Source organism: Gymnoscopelus braueri, assembly GCF_963280865.1.
Source record: "Gymnoscopelus braueri genome assembly, chromosome: 19".
Lineage (NCBI taxonomy): Eukaryota > Metazoa > Chordata > Actinopteri > Myctophiformes > Myctophidae > Gymnoscopelus > Gymnoscopelus braueri.
Genome location: NC_137621.1, coordinates 13,306,659 through 13,329,131, shown reverse-complemented (window position 1 = coordinate 13,329,131; position 22,473 = coordinate 13,306,659). Strand labels below are relative to the sequence as shown.

Here is a 22,473-nt window from a genome sequence, read left to right as displayed (position 1 = left end):
TTACAAATACAATTTGCTAAAATTATCCTGGAATATATTTGACTGATATGATACAAAAAGCACAAATCCTGGTGTTACTTTGAACGCTTTATTTATAAAAAATGTCAGTTATAAACATTGATTGCGCCACCAAGGATGACGTTTCCAACTGACTGATGCTGACTCTGTGGGCGATGTGTGTCCATCAGATGACGTCACAGTTCAATGAGCCATAATGTTTGTCTCATCTCTTCCACTGTAGTGTTCCAGCTTATCCAATATGGCAGAATTAAACTGCAGCATTCCTTTTGCCTGGTTTAAATCAACAGTGGAATTAAACGGGGAAAGGTTGTGTACAAGCACGTCAAAACACAGGCGGTCTATGTACATAAGAGTGGCTGTGCAGTATAAACCTGAGACCCAGCACATGCGTGAGGAGGCTTGAGATAAAGACATACAAGTTAGATATGTGTATTGTTTTGTACTGTAATAATTTCATTGAAGGAAATGAAAAAAAAAACAGTTAATGCCAAGGTGAAATGTTATGCTTGAATTATGCTCCATCGCACGCTGGTGTCGTGTGTTGAAAAATGCCGATCTACAAGCTCACAACGCATTGCATCCGCAGAGGATAATGAGCATGTAGATCAACTATTTTCAGAGCATGACGCCATCATACCACAAAGTATAAATCAGGCATAACATCTACTAATCTCTGTAGACTTGAAACAATCATCGTCCATGTAAATGTTATTTGTCATTCTGAGGCAAGTTGTGTCTTGATGATGATGATGAACGAAACAGCTCATCAAGAGTGCTTGTTTTGAACAGGAAGTTTCTGCTATAAGTGCTCACTGAAACACGTGTTTGTTGTAATACTAAATACAATAGAGTGCCTGGACACGCTGCAGTTAGGATTGGCTGTGTGGGTGAATACCTCTCACAGGTGTGTCCGGAATACCTGCCTCCGTGTCCATGACTGAGTCTTTCCATCTAACTGTCGCCTCCCCTCCCATGCCTCAACTCCTAGACCTGGCCAGACATCTTCGCTGGAATGTTCATATAAAGGCTGGGGTGAAGTCCTTTATTGTTTCAGAACAGAATGTGGCGTAATATTGACACATCAGATTTGACTCCTTGTATAAATTGTGGATACCGACTTGTAAAACAGGTCTGAGAATGACTTAATATAGCAACACTCAGGATAAATCCAGCTGTGAGCTTCACCAGGGCATGGCAGCCTCTAAGGTTCGCCAGAGTCTCATAGAGCTCCGATCCGGTTCTGTAGTCTTTAATGAACGTCTAAGCCAAGCTCTCAAACCTTTCCCAAAGTTTGGCTTTAGCTCTTCTCATCACGCAAGGTCAGGTTAGGTGCAGAGGCCCGCAACTCCTGCGATAGTTTTAGGGCCGATGGCCTGTATGCGGACTTGAAGGTGGGAGGTGTTTCCTTCAGCTCTAGTCTCGACATGCGAATGTTGTTGAAGTTGTCCGAACTAGAGTCGTCCTTGTAATCGCCGTGATGCACGGCCAAGCGGCGATTACGCCGCTTCAACTTATTCGTACAGCGAACGATTCGCTTGGAGAGGAGGTAGATGATCTCACAGATGTTAAGCACAATGCAGAGGGCCGCGGCGCCAACCATGAAGTAGGTGAACACTTTCTTCTCAGTAGGGTGGCCGATGTAGCAGTCCACCAGGTTGGGGCAAGGCTTTACGTCACACTTGACCAGACGGGGCAGGTAGAAGCTGTCGTAGATGTGGTGGAGGATGTAGAGGAACGCCACCTCAATGCCCGTCTTGGCGAAGAGGCTCAGCAGGTACGTCCACCACAGGCCGCCGTGCTTCCTCCCCGTGTTTTTGTAAAGCTTCGTGCCGTTCTCACCGTGCTTGACTTGGTTCTTGCGCTCGCGCTCGTCCCGGTACGCCACATGCATGACCACCATGAAGGAGGGACAGGAGACGAAGATGAGCTGCAGGGCCCACAGGCGGATGTGGGAAATGGGGAAGTAGTGGTCGTAGCAGACGTTGGCACAGCCGGGCTGCTTGGTGTTGCAGTCAAAGTCCTTCTGCTCGTCTCCCCACACGCGCTCCGCCGCCACCACGTACACCATCACCCTGAACACAAACACCACGGACAGCCATATCCGGCCGAATGCTGTGGAGTACTTGTTGACTCCACTGAGGAGGGCTTGGAAGGTCTTCCAGTCCATAATCTGGGCTGGGTGTCAACTGTCTCAACTGCTTCTGTCGCTGGCTGTAGTTTACCTGAAAACCTGTAAAAGGAAGAGAAACAAAGTGTGGCCATGAGTTGATTTGGTTGATCACATGGAGCCACGCTGATGCCACACTATCAGTCCCACCAGAGATGCCAACAGTGAAATGACACACACACACACACACACACACACACACACACACACACACACACACACACACACACACACACACACACACACTTATCAGCACAGTGGTGGAATTATGAGTAGGCCTCAGATTAACTGTTCCATGAAAGACACAAGTTTCTTAAATGTGACGTCAAAAAGTTTAACTATTAATTAATAATTAATATGATTAATTAGTTTTACTTTGGTGGTCTATTTATTTACATATTGGAATTATAAGATCTTATGTAGGTCTTCTTTAGATCTATTGGCATATATTTGTAACAATACAACATCTAAAACATCGAGTCTATCTTTAACAGAAGAAATCGCCATTACATAATGAGTAAAATCAACTTTAGGCACAGCCAGAATATGAGGTGTTTTACACATTTAGATATGAACCCCCTAGCCTCATCTTGCTGTCTGTGTCTATATTATAATACAGTGGTTCTCAACCAGTGGTCCTTCAGGGGGTTCCAGGTGGTCCCCAGCTAAATGATGGAGAGTTGGAAACCAAATGGACCCTTATAGATCTTTAACTCTTCAGAGTGTAAATTGAAACCCTGACGGGTCCATTTGGTTTCATTTTACGCTCTCAAGAGTTAAATTATTGTTAAATGCTTTTTTTTTGTACATAGTGGTATTTTTTCTGTATTATCTGTATTTTCATGTTGATTTTTGAACTGTTTGGTTGCTACTATATATGTCTATGAAATTAACTCAAGGACCCCAACGGAAACAAGTCCGCAAGGACTTTTTTTGGCCGGGCCTTTTAGACAAAAGCATTATTAATGTAACTGTGTTGTTTTACATTCTTTTGCCTAATTTCAATCAATCAAAAAACATCTGCATTTAGGCCTACAGAATAGTTATTTTGATCAACGTTTGCCTGTTATTATCTCTCCTGTGGTACAAGTTACAACATCAATACAGCATGGAATTGTGGATCTTATCCAACGATAACAACATATTCTAAGTTTTGGGTCTGATCGAGAGGCTAAATCTCATCAAACGTTGGTCCGTGGCTTAAATGCCGAATAAATAGACCTTGATATGAAGAGGGTTGAAACCCGCTGTTATAATAGATTGCGAACAAAACTCGTTTTGACGAGGTTGCTGTGTGAAGGGTAGTCAGTCCTGGCAATTTTTTTATTTAAAAAAAACTATTAAACTCACAACTTTGCGCACCTCAACTCCACAGTTCAAAAGTTGATATATCCACTTACCAAAGTAATATCATTCCATCGTCGGTTCGCAGACACGGGAGTGTTGTTTTAATGACTTGTTAATAATAAAAAATAGAGTTTAGTTCCTTTTACGATCAGAATCACCTCCAGACCAGTCTACAGGTAGAACACTGCCGTCGATAGACGCGCCGTAAGATTTGCCTGTGGGTGTGGTTTAGAGAAGAATGGTGTTTTAAAACGCCCAGATGTTATCCCCCCCCCTCCCTCCCCCTCTCACTCCCTCCCCCTCTCTCTTTCTCTCCCTCTCTCTCCCTCCCCTTCTCTCTCCCTCTCCCTCTCCCTCTCTCTCTCTCTCTCTCTCTCTCTCTCTCTCTCTCTCTCTCTCTCTCTCTCTCTCTCTCTCTCATTTGCACGCTCAATAACTGAATTAACTGTCAAACTGAGTTTCTATCAAAGGCTCTGGACTGGACATGTGTGCTATATGTGTAATGACAGTCAAATCCACCTGGTTCAGAGTGCACAAAAATGGTTACATGTGTGCAAGCCTTGGATCAAGACTATCTTAGATGTATTTGATCGATTTGTATACATATCTATGATAGTCTTGGGCTGCAACCGCCAGAGTGCACTGGACTTTCACCAGTAGTGTCCGTATTTCTCCTAATTTGTACAAATGCAAAATATAAGATACTCACCTGGTAGCCCAGGATGTTAACTCGGCATTCGAAATCTTTGTTTACTGTATTAGTCCGTATTTCTCAATAAATATGTGTTTTAATCTTGTGTGTGGCCGAACACCATTTTTTCCCCCCTCGTTTACTTCATGTTAACATTGAGTGTAATTCCGGCTTTCACCAGATGCGCCCCGTCACTACCGCCCATTGAGGAATACAGGGAACCATTCCGACAGAATCCAACACAGACGGGATTAAACAAGACCAGGAGACCTGGTTCTGCCAGACCCAGAATAAGTACTTTATAAGATCAGAGCACTACGTCACGGCTAAGCCGGACTTCACATGACGTGTCAGCCTGTGTCTATGCCCATGTATGGACGAAAGGGGGACAGACTTTTATGGCTGAGGCCTAAGGGAAAAGGGGGCATGCCCATGTATGGACGAAACAGGTACAAAGCCTCATGTAGGCCGACCCCTTGGGTCTGGCAAACACATATCTATTGAAGAATACGGGCCAATACAGTGCACATTGGTTTCTAATGTCGAGTTAACATCTGGGGCTACAGGGTCAGCACTTTATATATATAGCATGTACATTTTTGGAGAAGTACGGGCTTTCCGAGCGGATGTCCAGTGACAATTGGGGGTGAAGCCCAAGACTATCATAGATATACGAAAGTAAAAGTCAGACTCAATACAATACATCTATGATAGTCTTGGTCCAAGCCTACATTTGTGCACTCTCAGAGTAAAAAATTTGATAAATTGAACACTGTGGATTTCCTGTGGATTTGGCGTTAATTGTGATAAATAAAGCTCAAACAAATGTGGGCAATGTTTGGGCCTGTTTGTGTGTACATTCCTAATCCCTCCCCCCCCCCCCCCTCAAGGCTCCACTGAACATCTCTTCTTGTTTCAACGTGTTCTTCTGATCTGGAAGACGTTTATTCACGTCAGAGGCGGGCAGACACACCCTGGACGTGGGCAAACGTTTTGCATTTGTTCATTTCGTCACTCTCGATGTGTGTGTTTGGAGAGCTCCAGAGTAAGTGTATGTATCTCTCTAGATCAGTGGTGAAAAAAGTACTCACGTTTCTTACTTAAGTAAAAGTATCAATACTGAAATGTAGAAGTACTCTGTTACAAGTAAAAGTCTGGAATTCAAAATTTACTTGAGTAAAAGTAGAAAGGTATTGGCATAAAAATGTACTTAAAGTACCAAAAGTAAAAGTACTCATTATGCAGAATGTCCATAGAGTTAATGTCCCATTGCTTGCAAGTATTCAAATGTATAAAAATCTTTTGAAAATAGCAGATCTACAAGCTCACAATGCAAGCTTGTAGATCGGCTATTTTCAAATGGTCGAAATGTATATAGGGCTGAAGTGGTTAATGTATGTTTTGTAATAATAATCTAATCTACTACTAAAGTTTTCAAATAATTGTAGTGGAGTAAAAAAGTACAACATTTGACTCTGAGATGTAATAATGGAGTAGAAGTAAAAGTACTGAAAATTGGAAATACTCCAGTAAAGTAAAAAAAAATACCTAAAAATTGTACTTATGTACAGTACTTGAGTAAATGTACTTAGTTACTTTACACCACTGAGAGTGAGTGCATGTATCTCTAGTCTAGTAGATAACATCTGTGCTGTTAGGGGAGAGAGAGAGAGGAAAGGGTGCCAAGTGCCATGATGGGCGGAGAGTGGGCTACTGAGATCAGTTTCAGAGCCTTTCATCGAGGCTAGACTCCTTATCGCGTTACCTGTTCTTCCAGCCCAGTAGTATCCCATTGTTTATACACTCGTCATGTATTTGTGCTTTGCCGATTCTTTTTGACACTCTGGTGTTTACTGACAAGACTGCAGCAAGAAACAACAGATTAGAAGTATCATTTAATGTGTCTTTTGCAAATGTCTCACCTCCATGTAAAGCAGTGAATAACAATGTTGAAACCACCCATCCATGCACATTGCAGGTGCACTACAATCTCCATTATCCATCCATCCCACCCACTTTTACAACCAAACCTTCTTTCACACGTGGAAGATAAGTTTTCCCATGAGGTTTTCACAATTAAACAGTTTTGCTGTATTTGTGCTTCACTTCTGCCCATGCAGGCCTACTACAGCAGGACTAACTTATTTCTGTGGTGACCTGTGTTTGCAGACTACAACCATAACATTCTTCAGTGGAGGGAACATTAAAACATCTGCTTGTTTATAATGCCATGCCAGAACATGCCAGCTCAGAGTGGCTGTCTTCTCTATTCACACTCAAACAAAGCACCAAGCAAGGACCTTATGTAACAGGGATGAAAAGAGTGTATAATATGGCTCATAATGGCACTCTTTGAAATCACTAAGCTTTAAGTACATGGGTGTGATCGGCTGAACACCAGTCCTTATCAGACTGTTAACCACTTAAGTCCTATATTGTACAACAAATATTATAAGCTATAATGTTACTGTTTTTGTATTTAAAAAAAACAGGGTTAATGTGGTTAACTGTTTCTGTTGAAAACGTTCACATTATCTCAGCATATAAGCCCAGATTCCTCATGTTTAGGCTATACTCATGTTTTCTGTCTACTACACCCTTCTGGTGTGGGAGCCAAATAAGATTCCACATATTCTAATTTATCTGTGAACAAATAATTGAACTATTTTCATTAGCAATTTGCATATTACATTATTCATGTTCAAAGAAAAAGAAAAAATGTCCTTCCAATATGTTGCTGCCAGCCTTACAGTTTTTCCCACAGACATTGTCCCGGATTACTAACTGTACTTTAGTTTTTCAGGAAAGGTTCTTTTTGGCATGAGGCTCATCATGCACATGTAAACAATATCTTCCTTGGCAACACAAACTGGAGTTAAAACACGCGTAGAAAAACACAGTGGGCAAGGAAGGGTGGAAAGTTCCTTCCTAGCTCCAAAATGAAGAACTGGTCCAGGCAGTTTGCCGGGGCGCACCTGAAGGAATGCACCCCATGACTCAACCCCCGCTGAGCTGCGTGTTTCAGCATGCAGATCCAAGCACAGCACGGGAAAGAGACAATCTTTTTCACGGTCTGCACGTGACTCAAGTAGACTGGAAATCATGTACTGAAGAGAATAGAATACCCCAGGCAGGTGATAGTCGACATTCACAAATCAAACCAGCTAGTCTGAAGTTAAAAAGTGACATTTGTAGCAGTGGAATGGTGAGCACTGCTTCACATTCTCTGCTGGAAGATATCGAAGAGCCCTGGGCATTAACCCCATTCAACCTGGCATCACTATTTTGGTCATTTCATTATAGGTGAAAACATCAACATTTTTTAAAAGGAAAATAAAATAGCTAATCTGCAGTTTGCAGATAAGCTATTTTTTGCTATTCATATGTCTAAGTATAGGTCTTAAGTCCTGATCCACTTGTCCCACACAGCAAAATCCTCAGTGTTAACTTAATTCTGAGATTGTAAAAGACGGACAAAGTCACAACCCTGAAGTGGAACAAGAACTCAGCATGTTTTATACATACTGATTCAACACAAACTTTTATCTAAAGCCTCAACTTCACCCTTTACTACACAGTAATGTATCTTATCGTAGTGCATATCCCCATGGAAACAGAAGAATCACTAGCGTGCTTACAGTAGTGACACAGGTCAAATGCCTCCACTGGGTGGGTCTCATCGTCAGCAATGACAAATGAATCTATCACGGGGGTGGGTAACCCCACCTCTGCTTTTATGAAAATACCAACCTAAACAATTAAGGTGTGTAATCTTACAGCAACGTATGTCTACGTTCTAAAAGGAATCGTTGTTCATTACTTTGATAAATCATGAAAAAGTGAAGGTTCATGACAAAGGACTAATACAGAGGTATTTTAAGTACAATCGGAGAACACAGTCAAATTGTCAGTGTTCATTTAAATCAGTGTGCAAATGGTTTGAGTTACAAATAAATGTACTCTGTGGATTATAATGTAACCTTTGTCCATAGACAGATTGGTGTCTCTCTTAATTTTATACACAAAAATGTCATGATAAGATTGAACCATCAGTGGCAAATAAATACAATTATGCCCCCAGATTTTGTCTGTTCGTCTGTCTTGTCAAATAGAAGCAGTTATACAAAACAATGTGTACAAAACAATTTCTACAAAACCATTTTAAATATTATATTTTAATGAAAACTTGCTGTTAAAAAAACATGTGCAGCAACGCTGCTCCTTACTGTTTACATTCATAAAACATACACATCCTGATATACATAAACAAATGTGTTTACAGGAGTCTTACCAGCTGCTCAGACTTGAAACATTAGGCACACTGAGTCACATTAGATGCTCTACGTGACAAGGACAGTCTTTTGAGCCTCTTTAAATTGTGGATATCTGATGGAAAACGTATTATGATGTTAACCTTTAAAGTTGTCTGACTTCAAATGCCTCAATCTGAGCAACAAGGAAAGTCCTGCGAGTTTCAAGCCCTGGCCAAAGTTTAAAAAATATTTAACAAAACACAGTGACACTGTTTGAGGTGTGGCAGTGAACAAATATTTCATTTAATACGCTTGTATTTGTAAGAATCTTCAGATGGAGGGCTTATTTAGACTTGTTTGATTTTACTGTAATCAAACCCAGAGGCAATTCTCACACTCATCACATCACATCTACTTGCTTTTCTTTTTTATGTGCTGAACTGGGAACTCAAACTCTACAAACGAGGTTCCACAGGGCTCTATACTAGATCCGGTAGTTCCCTCTACCATATCCTTTGAGCAAAAACAGCTGATCTACAAGCTCACAACGCGGCATGAGCTTGTAGATATGCTATTTTTGCTAAATGTTTGCCCCAGAATAGGGACGCCAGGGTTCATTTGGTTAAATCATGTGGCAATAAACACTATTATAAAGCAATAGTGATTATAGCAAATCGATTCATTAATTCAGTCTTTGAGCAGACATACTATATGTCTGACAAGTCTCAAAGAGAAGTGCCTGTGGGGTGGAGAAAGACGGTGTCATCTCCATAGGCCGATCATCAGGCCCTTGCCTTCGTTCCTCATAAAGTTTCGTAAAGTCTTTGCCCGCCGTCGGGGTGGGTATTAAGCGATGGCCACACTGTACGAAGGGGCCGGTGTGTCAGGTGTACGTTTCCCTGTCAGCTTGAGAGTGTTCGCCTCCACCAGGTTTCCAGTCTGCCCACTGGCCGATGCCATGACCTGGCGCGAGTGGTGCACAGCGGTGAAGCACTCGCGGCAGCGTTTGCCGACCAGGTAGAGGATCTCGAAACAGGAGAGCAGGACACAAACCAGGCTGGTGACCGTCATGAAGATGGTGAAGATCCTCTTCTCGGTGGGCCGGGCGATGAAGCAGTCGACAATGTTGGGACACGGCTTCTGCGCGCACTTGATGAGCGATGGGAAGTCGTAGCCCTCATAGATGCGGTAGAGCAGGTAGACGAAGGTGACGTCCACTGCGATTTTAAAGACCAAGGTCAGAACGTAGGTCCACCACAGGCCTCCACGCTTCTTCCCCGTGTTCTTGTAGAGGCGGCGACAGTTCTCGCCGTGTTTGAGGCGGTTTTTGCGCTCGCGGTCCTCCCTGTAGGCCACGTGCATCACCACCAGGAAAGAGGGACAGGTGACGAAGATGAGCTGCAGGGCCCACAGCCGTACGTGAGAAACTGGGAAGAAGTGGTCATAGCAGACATTGTGGCAGCCCGGTTGAGCCGTGTTGCATTTGAAGTCTTTCTGTTCATCACCCCAGACCTTCTCAGCTGCCACCACGAACACCATCACTCTGAAGAGGAAAACTATGGAGAGCCAAACACGTCCGAAAGCTGTGGAGTACTTGTTCACCCCACTGAGGAGGCCCTGGAGAAATGCCCAGTTCATGGTGAGGTTGACTCACAGACTGCCTTCCCTCTTCTGGAAGACAGATGAAATACAGTCACAATTTAACCTCGGAGTCAAACCTCTGGTGTTTAATAAGCTAAGCCAAGAAAGAAATGGGTAAGTAATGTTAGACAGGACTGGATACATGTGGTTATGTTTGTCTGTTTACATCTCCTCATAAACCAACAAAGAAATTAGTATAAAATGTGCAAACTTTTAAACAAATTATTTATTTAGTAAAGATTAGAAAACAGTTGTTGTCTCACTTTAATTCACAAAATAAGACTCACACATACATACTTACATCTAGGCTACATACATACATACAAACAAACAAACAATCAGCTTTGTTCAGCCACCAGCTAATGCTGTGCTAGAGATACTGGCTTTACATTCGGTAAACAGAAGCCTCGCCCCAAAACACGCTAGCCCACTGAGGATAAGGAATAAGTGTAGGGTTAGGCATAGTTTTACTGAGGTTAAGCTTAGGAATAATGTTACGTTTTGGCACCGTTTTACTGAGGTTAGGTTTAGGAATAAGGTTAGGTTTAGACATAGTTTACTGAGGTTACGTCTAGGAATACCAGAACCAGATGAATACCGGATTTGCACCGGGGCGACTGTGTTTTGGGGCGAGCGTTTTGGTATTCCTACATTCCATGCGTAATAGCGCGTACGTATCCATAAACCAATTTGTTGCCGAAAATGTTGCGAATAACAACAAATGTTGTACAATATATAACAGCCAATGTGGATCTCCTTAAATATACTTACAAAAGACGCTCTTTCGTGCCGATGTGTGGAAGCGGAGGAACAGGCAACAGAGAGCAGACCGATCCGACCCGAGGAGAATCTCAGGAGTTTCTCAACAACGAACGGAGGAGGCGCAGTGGGTGGAGTTGATGCAGAGCCACGCATGTTGAGTCGCTCGTACGGACCTGTCTGTCCAGGTGTGGCAACCTGGCCTGTACCTCTCCACTCAACCGTTCATACAAATCCATCCATTGTGTAAAGCTGCAATCCGGGACCAATAATAAATAATAATAAACAGGATAGGTGGGCACCAAGGAAGACTGGGCAACTCGGTCACGGTGTTAAATTGGCATTTTTTCCCCCAAAGTAAAAAATATATAAATATTTAATTGTTTAACATTTTGGACAAAATAGCCAATTTTACATCGAGGTGCCCATATGTCCCTTGTGCCCACCTATCCTGTGGTCGTCTGACTGGTCTCCCCATCTCCACTGTCCACTGAGAAATGACAGGTAGGACACCTATACTGGTTGACAATTAGTAGCATACTGTCCGAAGCTCATGAGCGCAATATCTCTTCTGAAGTTCTGACCAAGCAGCAGATATAGATATTTGAAGGGGCTTGCTGGGCCCGGTATCAAGAAGACTCACTCCAAAACCAACTCACCCCATTGCTAGGAAAACTCACTCCGGAAAACTCACCCCACAGGGTAGGAAAACTCACCCCAAGATTTTGGGGGGTAGGAAAACTCACCCCAGGACCTGAGAAAACTCACTCCGGAAAACTCACCCCAATGGTTTTTAACTTTGTGGAAAACTCACCCCAATGGTTTTTAACTTTGTGAGCTTTCCATTTTCACAGAATGCTTTCATAATGTGATGGTGAAAAATGGTTAAAAAAAAAATAAAAAATAAAAATTCTTTCTTTGAAGGTATAGAATTACCAAATTATGTTGTTCAATTATATTTAGCTAATTAAAGTGCTTTAAATACAAGGTAGATTTATAATCAATGTGTTTATAATGCAAACAAATACTAACTTAACAAAGAAAAATGAAGAAAAACTCCAGTGAAGGTAAAACACAGGTATAATGTTTTGTTTATACACATTTGTGAGAAAAGCTTTTGGTAAGCATTATTGAACTTTAGTTACTATTAGATATACATTTCACTATTGTAAGCATTATTGAACTTTAGTTACTATTAGATATACATTTCACTATTGTAAAACATGCATTAAACACTTTTCCCTATTTTTACCTAGGATATTTAGTTACCTACTACTTTGCTGGTATAAATGATAACATTATAGAACATTGCATTGCACACATGCATTGTTTGAGAACTTTAGTTTTTAGAAATCTTACTTTTGGTACATTTTGATGCCTTACTCTTTGTGTGTGTGTGTGTGTGTGTGTGTGTGTGTGTGTGTGTGTGTGTGTGTGTGTGTGTGTGTGTGTGTGTGTGTGTGTGTGTGTGTGTGTGTGTGTGTGAGTGAGAGAAAGAGACAGTGAGTGTATGTGAGAGAGAGTGAGTGTGTGTGTGTATGTATTACGGTACAAGCCAAAAGTTTGGACACAACCCTGGCAAACACCATCTGATTCAATGTGTTTCCTCCATTTTCATGACTACAATAATCAGGCCTTCATGGTCAAATATCTGCTTGGAAATCTCTGCTTAGGAGAGGCAACAAGCAGAAGAGATGTTTTGGGCCAAGAAACAAGGAATGGAAATTAGAACTGTATAAAAAGCTGCCTGATGTCTGATTTTTGGTTCTAAACGCCGGATCTTTGTGCGAGACACAGATTGACAAACAGACTCATCGTTGAATTCAGACACTCAATATGCACACTATGCAAATAGCATGGTCATTTGCTATGTGTCTCCACACATAATTTGGTAATTCTATACCTTCAAAGAAAGAATTTAATCCAGTATGGATTAAACATGTCTCATTATGAAAGCATTCTGTGAAAAAGGAAAGCTCACAAGCCGGTAGATGTGCCTTTTTTAAACATACAGACTTGGTGTAGAGGGGGAAAGTTAAACCCACCCACAAAACAAAAACTCACTGTACTTTACACCATTGAGTTTTTCTGGGGTGAGTTTTCCTACCCCCGGGGTGAGTGTTCCGGAGTGAGTTTTCTCAGGTCCTGGGGTGAGTTTACCCACCCCCCGGGGTGAGTGTTCCTAGCTCCGGGGTGAGTTTTCCTTTTTGAGTTGGGGTGAGTTGGTTTTGGAGTGAGTCTTCTTGTATTCGCTGGGCCCAGGTAGCCTGGTAAACCCTCCCTCCGGAAATCTCATTTCCATTTGATTTCAGGAGTGAATCAAATGGAAATGAGATTTCCGGAGGGAGGGTTTACCAGGCTAGGCCCTCCAGAAAATAATTTCAGAAGCTGAAAATTGCTGATGGCAAAAAAAAAATCAATACTGGTATTAAATAATTATTTATATTACTTGTGTTTGGTTTCATATAAAGGCAGTTGTGTGGAGTGTACATTCAAGGTATGCATAAGCTGGTTGTGGAACAGGTGTTTGCATTTATGTGGTGGTCCTGAGGGCAGTCTATGGCCCAGGAGCCCATGGACTCAGTATACAACCCTGCCAAACAGAGATTCCATGGTAGAAATGCAGGGTTCAAATCCGGACACTTGTCCCCTAACTGCTACCCGAGGCTCTGCCCCCGTAGCGCCCACTGCTCCTGTTAAATGCGGATACTTAATTTCACTGTGTATGCAAATATCAGTGACATATATACCACAAAGGAGTGTTGACTATATTATTATTAAGGTAGGTCAGACCTAAATCTTACGGATTGCAGCTTTAATATGACAATGTACAAATAGAACGGTTCCATTTTGTACACTCCGTTACAAATGCATGTTAACACTGCATACTGTAATGTTTAGTGTGGACCAACTCGTTTTTCTGTAAATAGATAAATGTACAGTATGCTAGACAAAATATAATCATCTCCCTAACAGATGACAGTCAACAGATATGCCTACGCTGGGTCTTTACTCTAGTCAAGATTTTTTTTTAAATATATATATATATATATATATATAATTATTTTTTTAACACATGAAAATGGCAAATTGCTGAGGATAAAATGTGCAATTCTTAAATTACATTTGGTCCACTGTAGAAAAAGCCACACCATGACACAATTTGGTTCTGGTTATATGTTTTTTGAAGAACATGATGAGGAGTAGGTACTATGTAGAACACATGCCACCCCCAAAGATTAGTTTAAATTCCTCTCCACACATGCCTTCTGCTTGAGCCTGATTGTAAACAGGACAGGCTGAGGAGGATTACAAGACTTTACCTGTTTAAATGTGACCTCGATTACCTATTTGGAATGTCATATCAAAGCAAATATTGTCTTTAGTATAAGAGCTCTAACAACAGTGTTGTACAATTATATCAGCCACTGACTATTTTCTTTTATGTTTAAGCTCTTCATGCCAACGTGTGGAATCAGAGGAACAGCTGTTGATGGCCTGCCAGCTTTACATTCAGCACCAACATATCTTTCAGTAAATTCATAAATGTATGGGGAAGAAAATCCTTAACATTAGGCCTACTACATCAAGGTGTCCTCTCACCTCAACACAGGTCAAAACCCTCTGCAGTATCTGTGGAAGAATGTGTGTCCCAGGGAGTTTTGACCTCTCACACCTCAACACAGGTCAAACCCCCCCTGCAGCATCTGTGGAAGAATGTGTGTCCCAGGGATAGGGCTATGCTAAGAGGAAATAACTGCCTGTCTACTCATCCGCCGGAACGACGGGACACTCCACCACACACACACACACTATATCTCAAACTGATACAAAATATTGCAATCCCTGTAAAATATATACAAATTGTTGGCAATTTTAGAGACATTTGAAATTACACTGAAGAAAATAACCTGCACACCAGTCATGACAAAGATACAATTTGGTTCCAATTCTTAATAAAAAAAGAAAAAGGTTTATTGAAATATTTACATGACAGAGAACACAAGTGGAGTAGAAACAAAACTCCACTTCCCATCTGTCATCACTCACGTACACACACACAGTTTTCATTCTTCCATATTCTCCACGGTTTTCATTCATACATATTCTCCACAGTCAGAGATGATCACTTTCTGCTTGGGCTTGCCATCTTTTGCTCCTTGAGCCTACGGATACAAGACAGGGTCATGCAGAAGATTACAAGACCGTAGCTTTGGAACTGACCTCCATTACTTTTCCTTCTATCAGCTGTACGTACACTCACACAATGATTGTGAATAGGTGTCTAACTAAAATCTATATACAAATGTTTCAATTACTAATCATGCAAGCATCAATTGTGATGATTATAGAAAATGATATAATACAACAGTGTTTCCCAAACACTGGGTCGGGACCAATTAGTGGGTCGCAGACACATTTTTATGGGTTGCGAGTAAATACCCGCTTTTTCCCTTTGTTTCCAACAATTATCATTTTTCAAAGTAACTATTACTATTAAATTCTAAATAATCCAACCAATCCCATGAATAAAAATAAAATAAAAGCTTTAAGTAGTGGTGAAAATAGTAGATCTACAAGCTCACAACACGCCGCATCGCGACATGTTGTGTGCTTGTAGATCTGCTATTTTCACTAGTTTGGGTCTCGAGGGAGAAATCTCATTTCTCAAGCTAAAAGTTTTGGTAACCACTGATACAACATACACAAGATCTTACCTCCATTGCACGGACCACATCCATGCCCTCTATCAGGTCGCCAAACACCACATGCTTGTTATCGAGCCAGTCCGTCTTGTCCGTTGTGATGAAGAACTGAGAGCCGTTGGTGTTTGGACCAGAGTTGGCCATGGAGAGCTGTCCTACACAACCAAAAGAGAAGCAGTCCAGTTAATACTGGGAGATCCACACACACGTCAACAAATACGCTGATCATGTAAATATATCTGATTTCCAAAATCAGGCTGTTCCGTTTTTTTTCTCCCCACAATCTTCTGACGTAACCCATTAAGACCTGAGGCTGATTCTACAAATGTCTTCTAAATCCTAACAGTTTTCTGAAAAACTTGTTTCTATGTCCGTGGTTCTCAACTCGTAACAAAGAAAAAAACAGAGTTTTGTGTGTTATTGCTGTAAATCACACTAATGTACGCATGTAAAAACAAAACATCAATCAAATTATTGCCTGATTAATACCAGTAATAAGGATCAACTCAGGTCTCACCTGGAGCCGTGTGTTTGAGGACAAAGTTCTCGTCATCAAACTTGCGACCATAGATGGACTTGCCGCCGGTTCCGTTGTGGTTGGTGAAGTCCCCTCCCTGACACATGAACTGAGGGATAACACGGTGGAAGCAGCTGCCTTTGAACCCAAAGCCTTTCTCATGTGTACACAAGCAGCGGAAGTTCTCTAGAAGAAAAGAAGACCCCTTTTCATTTGTGTGCCTTCATCAGGCCTGCTACAACCCGTTATTACCCAAACAATTCATTCACATCTACCTTCTGGCAGACTCTTACGGAAAGCTGTGTTAAATAGAGAGAGAGAGAGAGAGAGAGACCTGCAGTCATGGGAACGATGTCAGCTCGAAGTAGGAATCGAACTCTCCCTGCTGGCTTGTTGCCAATCTTGATATCCATGTAGACCTGAGGGTTGACTCTGCCCTTCTTGGCTGGGGGCTCACCCTGGCAACAAAAACAATAAAACAATAATATCACCATCTCTAGCAGGCCATAACAACATGTCTTCTAGAGCCTGTGCAAGCTTTAATTAATGACCCCCGAGACAGATCATGCCAACACACAAGTGAAAAAACTGCAGTCTCACATCTTGCGTCGTCGTACTGGCGGCCCCCCCAGCGGACTCCTCCGTCTCAGCCTCCTCTGCAGTTTTCCCAGAGAATTTCTTTAACCAGTCGTCATCGGACCACACTGAGGGACAAAGACGGAGAGAGTTAGGTCAGATTTGAGAGGATTTTAGAGATTTTTAGATGTAGATCCAGTCCAGTCAGTCAGTAACACTGTATACATCTATACTTAATACTATAATTGATCACCTGGCCGGGAAGAGCCCTCCTTGATTCTCATAGGTTTGGCGATGTTTACCCGGATTGTTCGTCCAAAAAGCTCAGACTCATTCTGGGGAGAAACAGCAGACGCCCAATGTCATTTCTTAGCTCGAAATTCTACACGTATGTGCGTCCGCGGCCAAATATATATAATTTTGGGGGTGCTTGACATGAAAAAGTTTGAGAACCACTGATATAACAAGCAACATAATTGTTTTTCAGAAAACTGATTTAGAAGACATTTGTAGAATCGGCATCAGGTCTAAATGGGTTAAGCAAGTCAGGTAACATCAACTCACCATGTTATCAATGGCAGCCGCTGCATCCTATGGAAGACAACATCCATAAAGAGAAATGCATAAATGCACAGCGAGATCAAACACAAACACGTTTTACTTCTGTAAACCTGTGATGTGACAATAAAGCTGTTACCTACAACGTCCACAAGGTGGCAATCTACACAACAACATAAGTCACTTCACACTGTAGCTGCTGTAACTTACCTCTGCCAGCTCAAATTCAATAAAGGCGAATCCTCTGTGCTTCTCTGAAAAACAACAAATGAAGATGGATAATAAAAAATTAAGCAGTGTAGGTTTTAGCAAACATACAACAATCTACAACAAAAAAGTCATGCATATAAAACACATAGTGTAATCAATCCACGTGATGCATTTGTTCCATGTGAACTTGAAGATGCACTGGTTATGGTATCCATCCATAGCAATAAGTGTCATCAGGCCACCAAACAAAGATTGTGGCTGTCAGCACGGACGTTTTTCAGCCATGACTTCCATATTAGATCCAAGCCTGCATTGTAGGACATAGTGACACTTTTGCCATTGCGATTTATGTGACAGTGACCACACAACACGCTAGTCGTACATCAACTTCACTGGCTCCCAGTCGACACAATACATCTCAAAATACTCCTCACCACTTACAAGGCCCTCAAACAACCTCGCTCCCCCCCCTACCTCTTCGACCTCCTCCACCATTATGTCCCCTCCCACTGTTTCAGGTCCGGGGATAACAAACTTCTGAACCTGGGGTGACAGGTCTTTCAGAGGCCCCTTTTCCACCGGGGTTGAATCGGTTCAGGGGTTTTTTTTTCGCCAAATTTTGAACCAGTTCAGAGTGTTTCCACTAAAAATGAATTTTGTTCAGAAACCGTAAACGTTGGTTCGTAACTGTAACAAATAAAAAACTATGTTTTTCTTGCCCTGAACTGGGAACCAAAGTGGGCATGTCACTACTCTACAGGTTGGAAGATGCAGATGCGAATTAAACAATGGAAAAAGCAAGCGAAAAATCATCATATAAGAACAAGAAAACGGAAACTGTATCTGCCATTGTCGATTGTATTTCCCCCGTGAAATGAACAGTCCGACCGATTATATTCAACACATTGCCAGGCCTGGAATCGAAACTGGGGCAATTGGGGACTCCTGCTCCACAGGCGGGTTCTCTAACCAGTGTTGATTTCGTCCACTAAAGCTATGACGAAAAATATTCGTCGACTACCTTTTTTCACTGACGAAAACGAAATAAAAACGAAATAAAACTAAGCTATGATGACTAAAACTAAGATTAAATACATAGACAAAAATGTAAAACTAGACTAAAATGTTAGAGAGGGACTAGTGGAGAAGAGATCCAGTAGAACTAAAAGACAAGTAATTTTATGTTTGGTTGCGCTCGGGTGTTGCGCTGAAAAATAGCAGATCTACAAGCTCACAACGTGTCGTGCTGCGACGCGTTGTGAGCTTGTAGATCTGCTATTTTCAGCATGCAACCAAGTGTAAGATCAGCCATTACGACGCCTTCCAGGCACCGCCAAAATACATTTTAGTCGACTAAGTAGACTGTAGTTTTAGTCGACTATAAATATCATCTTATGATATTTAGTCGACTAAAACTAGACAAAAACTAAAACATTTCAGAATGACTAAAATATGACTAAAACTAAATCAAAATGTCAAAATCAACACTGTCTCTAACCATTCAGTTATGCTGTCTAAAACTGGAGGAAACACAAGCCAGTTCTGTGAAAGCACCACGGTTCCAAGATTCTGTAACAGAACCAGTTCTAGAACCAAAGCTCTTTTGGTGGAAAAGGGGCCTAAGTTCCCTCCAACTCCCTGTGGTACTCACTCCCAAACCACAAGAAAGCAGCCCCCCACCCTCTATTCTTTTAAACTCATCCTCAAAACTACACATTTCCCTCCCTTTGTTGTTTTAACATTCCATTTGTAACTGTTTCTTGTAGTTTTACTTTGTAGCCAAGTTTTGCCTATAATGACATGCACAAAATAGAGATGCCAACTTGGACGTGGTTGTCATTTGTCTTTCTATAAATGCTGTATCTATAAAAGTGGTAATACAAGTTTGATGCATCATAATTATTATTGTTATTAACGTGTTGCATGCACTAATAGCACACCATTTGTCACACTTATATAACATAACCAATTGATCTTACCCGTTTCATAATCTAACGGTATCTGAATGTCTGTGATGTCACCGAATGGAATGAATGCTGCATGCATCACCTTCTCATCCACCTCCTCGGCCAGACCACCTGTCACAAACACAACAAATATCTTACATAAATACATCAAAACTGTAAAAAGAAAAGTAAAAAAAAAGGGAAGAAAAATCGCCTTCTAACAGCAGCTGGTTAAAGCAGCACTATGCAACTTTTTTTTATGAATAAAATGTAATTTTGTCCATCTGTATGGTAGAGTATGTTAACACAATATAACGTATACAATTGGGGTAGATGTATTTTGTATCCCTGCTCTTCTATTGAGACATTTAGATCGTCAAAGGTCATCATGTCTCACCTAGACACAGGATCTGACACGAATTTTGACCTGATGTTCAACATTCAATTTATCCCCTGAGCAAGTTAGGCAGGCTCTGTTAGCTCAATGGTAAAAATCTCAGCACTTGCGCAGGACACCAGGTTTAAATCCGGGGTAGAAGAGGACAGTTAGATAGTGCAACTTTAACATTAATGTCACTATTTAATATTAGATAATGATTCATGATGACATATTGGTAGCTAAATTGAAATTCCACCAAATTTCATCACCATAATCATCTCAAATTGTGCCATGATAAATATATACTTTTTTGATATTGAATGTCATCACTCATCAGCATCATTTTTGTTATCTAGAAAGAAGGGCATCCCATACTAGCTTAGCTTTATCGACTGTGAATTAAAAAATGCTCAAAAGTAGCAGATGTACAAGATCACTTCACGGCACGCACTGACACACTGTGAGCTTATAGACCTGCAATGTTTGAATCGCCAACGTATAAAATATGGACAAAGTGGTTAAAATGATTGTGATGCTGTATTAATATAGTTTGCCTGGAAACCGCCTGGAAAGCCCTGGACCCCCCCCCCCCCCCACTATGAGAGGAAAGCCCTGGACCCCCCCCCCCCCCCCACTATGAGAACCACTGGACTAGACTAGAGCTGTTAACTAGTTAGAAATGCCTCACTTGTGCATAGATTTAATCATGACAGTAATAAACAATAAAGAATGAAGGTTTATTTGTCACTACTCCCAAAAGGTAGAAGCAGCAAAATGCAAGTCTGGTAGGGTCCACAATACAGACACCAAATAAGAACAAACTCTTCAAGGACCCCCTGGGGGTCCCTGAGGGGGTCAGAACTCGTAATGTAGCTATTATATTATAATGATTAAAACTAATAAATACTAAGTAATAAACATATTATTCCAGCCATAATTCCATATCAAATATTTTCAATACTTTTACTTTACTACAAATATTGTACTTTTTTACTCCACTACAATTATTTGAATTTTTTTGTTACCAGTTACTTTGCAGATTTTGATTATTACAAAATATACATTATCTTCAGCCCCCCATAATGAATGAGTACTTTCTACTTTTGGAGTACATTTTGATACCAATACTTTTGTACTTTTACTAATGTACATTTTTTATTTAACAGAGTATTTCTACATTGCAGTATTGATACTTTTACATTATTGAAAAACATGCGAGTACTTTTTCCATCGCTGCTTCGGAGCAGCTCAACGTAGAAAGAAGAAACAACCTCGTAATCTCAAAGAAAGCCTGATAGAAAACCACATTTCTGAATAAAACATGTATGTAATGTAACGTGTATTACGTGTTTCTTAGGCAAAGACACGCTTTACACGTTTGTTGGGTAAAGAAATGTTGTAAATTGTCTCACCAACATAAAGCACTCGTTTGGTCGCCGCCATGTTGAATTGAAAACGTTTCAACTTTAACCTCGGCAGCACGTCATTGGTGCGTTACAAATGGATGTTTGTCACAGCGCCACCTGCTGTTGGAAGGTGAAAACAAAGAAAAGAAAAAAAGACAGTTTAATAAATAATGCAATTTATCAGTGGTTTAAAGTAGTACATCATGTACTGTACTTAAGTACAATTTTACTTAAGTGGAGTATTTCCAATTTTCGATACTTTTACTTCTACTCCACTACACCTCAGAGTTAAATATTGTACTTTTGCTCCACTACAATTATTTGAAAACTTGAGTTACTAGTTACTTTGCAGATTTTGATTATTATTGCAAAAACACTTCACTGTGAACTCGTTGATCGTCTATTTTCAAATAGATCTTTATACATTTTAGACATTTGAAAACTTGTGAAATGGGATTCTGCATAATAAGTTCTTTCTACTTTTGGTACTTTAAGTACATTTTGATACCAATACATTTGTATAATTTTGAATTCTGGACTTTTACATTGCAGTATTGATACTTTTACTGAAGTAAAAAAAAAATGTACTTTTTCCACCATTGCTTTGTCACAAACAAACAAAAACTAATGTATTAAGAACATAACTAGCTAAAAGGGGTAAAAAAAAAGAAGAAGAAGAAAGAAATCAAATTAAAAGTAAAAAGGGGGGATTTAGATGAGCTGATTAGCTAATTGGCTGCAACCGAGAAGGCCCTGCTGCGCTGTTACCCAAGTTTGTCACTTTATCTCCAGAAAAACGTGTGCAGCCATATTTCATATTTTGGCTCCTACATCAGCCCTATTGATTATAATTTCAAGTGTTTAACTGTAATTCTGTGATGGCTTTTCTCTTTAAGACATTAGATTGATTGATTGAATACTTTATTAGAAGTTTGCAGAAAAAAAGCACATGAAAGTACAGTTCAATACAAGGTCAGCTAATAGGAATAATATATATTTTTTTAAACCATTGGCTTGTTTCCATGGGGTCCTTTGTACTCAATTCATAGTGGATAGATGTTATGATGATTAGCCTGCAATGTATACGTTTTGCTTTAATAACAATTCAACCAGTTTACAGTAAGTAGGCCTACAAGGTTGGGTTATGGATTTAGAGGAGAACCAGCTGTTCTTTTTTCTTTTTCTTGAATGTACTTTTAGAGACTATCTTGTTCTTTGCATAGACTTGGTGCATTGCGCCCTCTGCTGGCGATTTGATAGGCGTCCTACTCCTTCCCTAACAACTGTTGCCAGCTC

General features: G+C 40.8%; 3 protein-coding genes across 4 annotated transcripts; all 3 read right to left on the bottom strand.

Annotated features, from left to right (window-relative positions):
- Positions 1-74: 74 nt before the first annotated feature.
- Positions 75-3,734, bottom strand: gjb3 (gap junction protein beta 3). The gene is made up of 2 exons (XM_080413850.1): positions 3,589-3,734; positions 75-2,251 (listed from the first exon to the last, which is right to left on the bottom strand). The coding sequence occupies exon 2, from the start codon at positions 2,186-2,188 to the stop codon at positions 1,319-1,321; it is 870 nt and encodes a 289-aa protein (XP_080269976.1). The 5' UTR covers positions 2,189-2,251; positions 3,589-3,734; the 3' UTR covers positions 75-1,318.
- Positions 3,735-8,153: 4,419 nt separating this feature from the next.
- Positions 8,154-11,027, bottom strand: LOC308073996 (gap junction beta-4 protein-like). 2 transcript variants are annotated; one of them, XM_080413313.1, is made up of 2 exons: positions 10,892-11,002; positions 8,154-10,214 (listed from the first exon to the last, which is right to left on the bottom strand). In XM_080413313.1, the coding sequence occupies exon 2, from the start codon at positions 10,115-10,117 to the stop codon at positions 9,326-9,328; it is 792 nt and encodes a 263-aa protein (XP_080269439.1). In that variant the 5' UTR covers positions 10,118-10,214; positions 10,892-11,002; the 3' UTR covers positions 8,154-9,325. The 2 variants fall into 2 exon arrangements, with proteins under 2 accessions (XP_080269439.1, XP_080269438.1); XM_080413312.1 differs by having other exon boundaries at positions 8,155-10,150; positions 10,892-11,027.
- A 3,785-nt stretch (positions 11,028-14,812) lies between these two features.
- ppie (peptidylprolyl isomerase E (cyclophilin E)) lies at positions 14,813-21,248 on the bottom strand. Its single transcript, XM_080414076.1, has 10 exons — positions 21,184-21,248; positions 19,426-19,524; positions 17,447-17,490; positions 17,243-17,269; positions 16,932-17,013; positions 16,703-16,806; positions 16,437-16,560; positions 16,103-16,288; positions 15,598-15,740; positions 14,813-15,045 (listed from the first exon to the last, which is right to left on the bottom strand). The coding sequence occupies exons 1-10, from the start codon at positions 21,212-21,214 to the stop codon at positions 14,977-14,979; spliced, it is 909 nt and encodes a 302-aa protein (XP_080270202.1). The 5' UTR covers positions 21,215-21,248; the 3' UTR covers positions 14,813-14,976.
- Positions 21,249-22,473: the final 1,225 nt, after the last annotated feature.

What these genes read in the sequence shown, in the direction of transcription:
- LOC308073996 (XM_080413312.1), bottom strand. Translation starts at nt 10,117, where the DNA reads ATGAACTGGGCATTTCTCCAGGGCCTCCTCAGTGGGGTGAACAAGTAC.
- gjb3 (XM_080413850.1), bottom strand. Translation starts at nt 2,188, where the DNA reads ATGGACTGGAAGACCTTCCAAGCCCTCCTCAGTGGAGTCAACAAGTAC.
- ppie (XM_080414076.1), bottom strand. Translation starts at nt 21,214, where the DNA reads ATGGCGGCGACCAAACGAGTGCTTTATGTTG. An exon ending in TTGAATTTGAGCTGGCAGAG is followed by an intron (nt 17,270 to 17,446) that starts GTAAGTTACAGC and finishes TGTCTTCCATAG; the next exon opens with GATGCAGCGGCTGCCATTGA. An exon ending in GGAGGGCTCTTCCCGGCCAG is followed by an intron (nt 16,807 to 16,931) that starts GTGATCAATTAT and finishes TTTGTCCCTCAG; the next exon opens with TGTGGTCCGATGACGACTGG.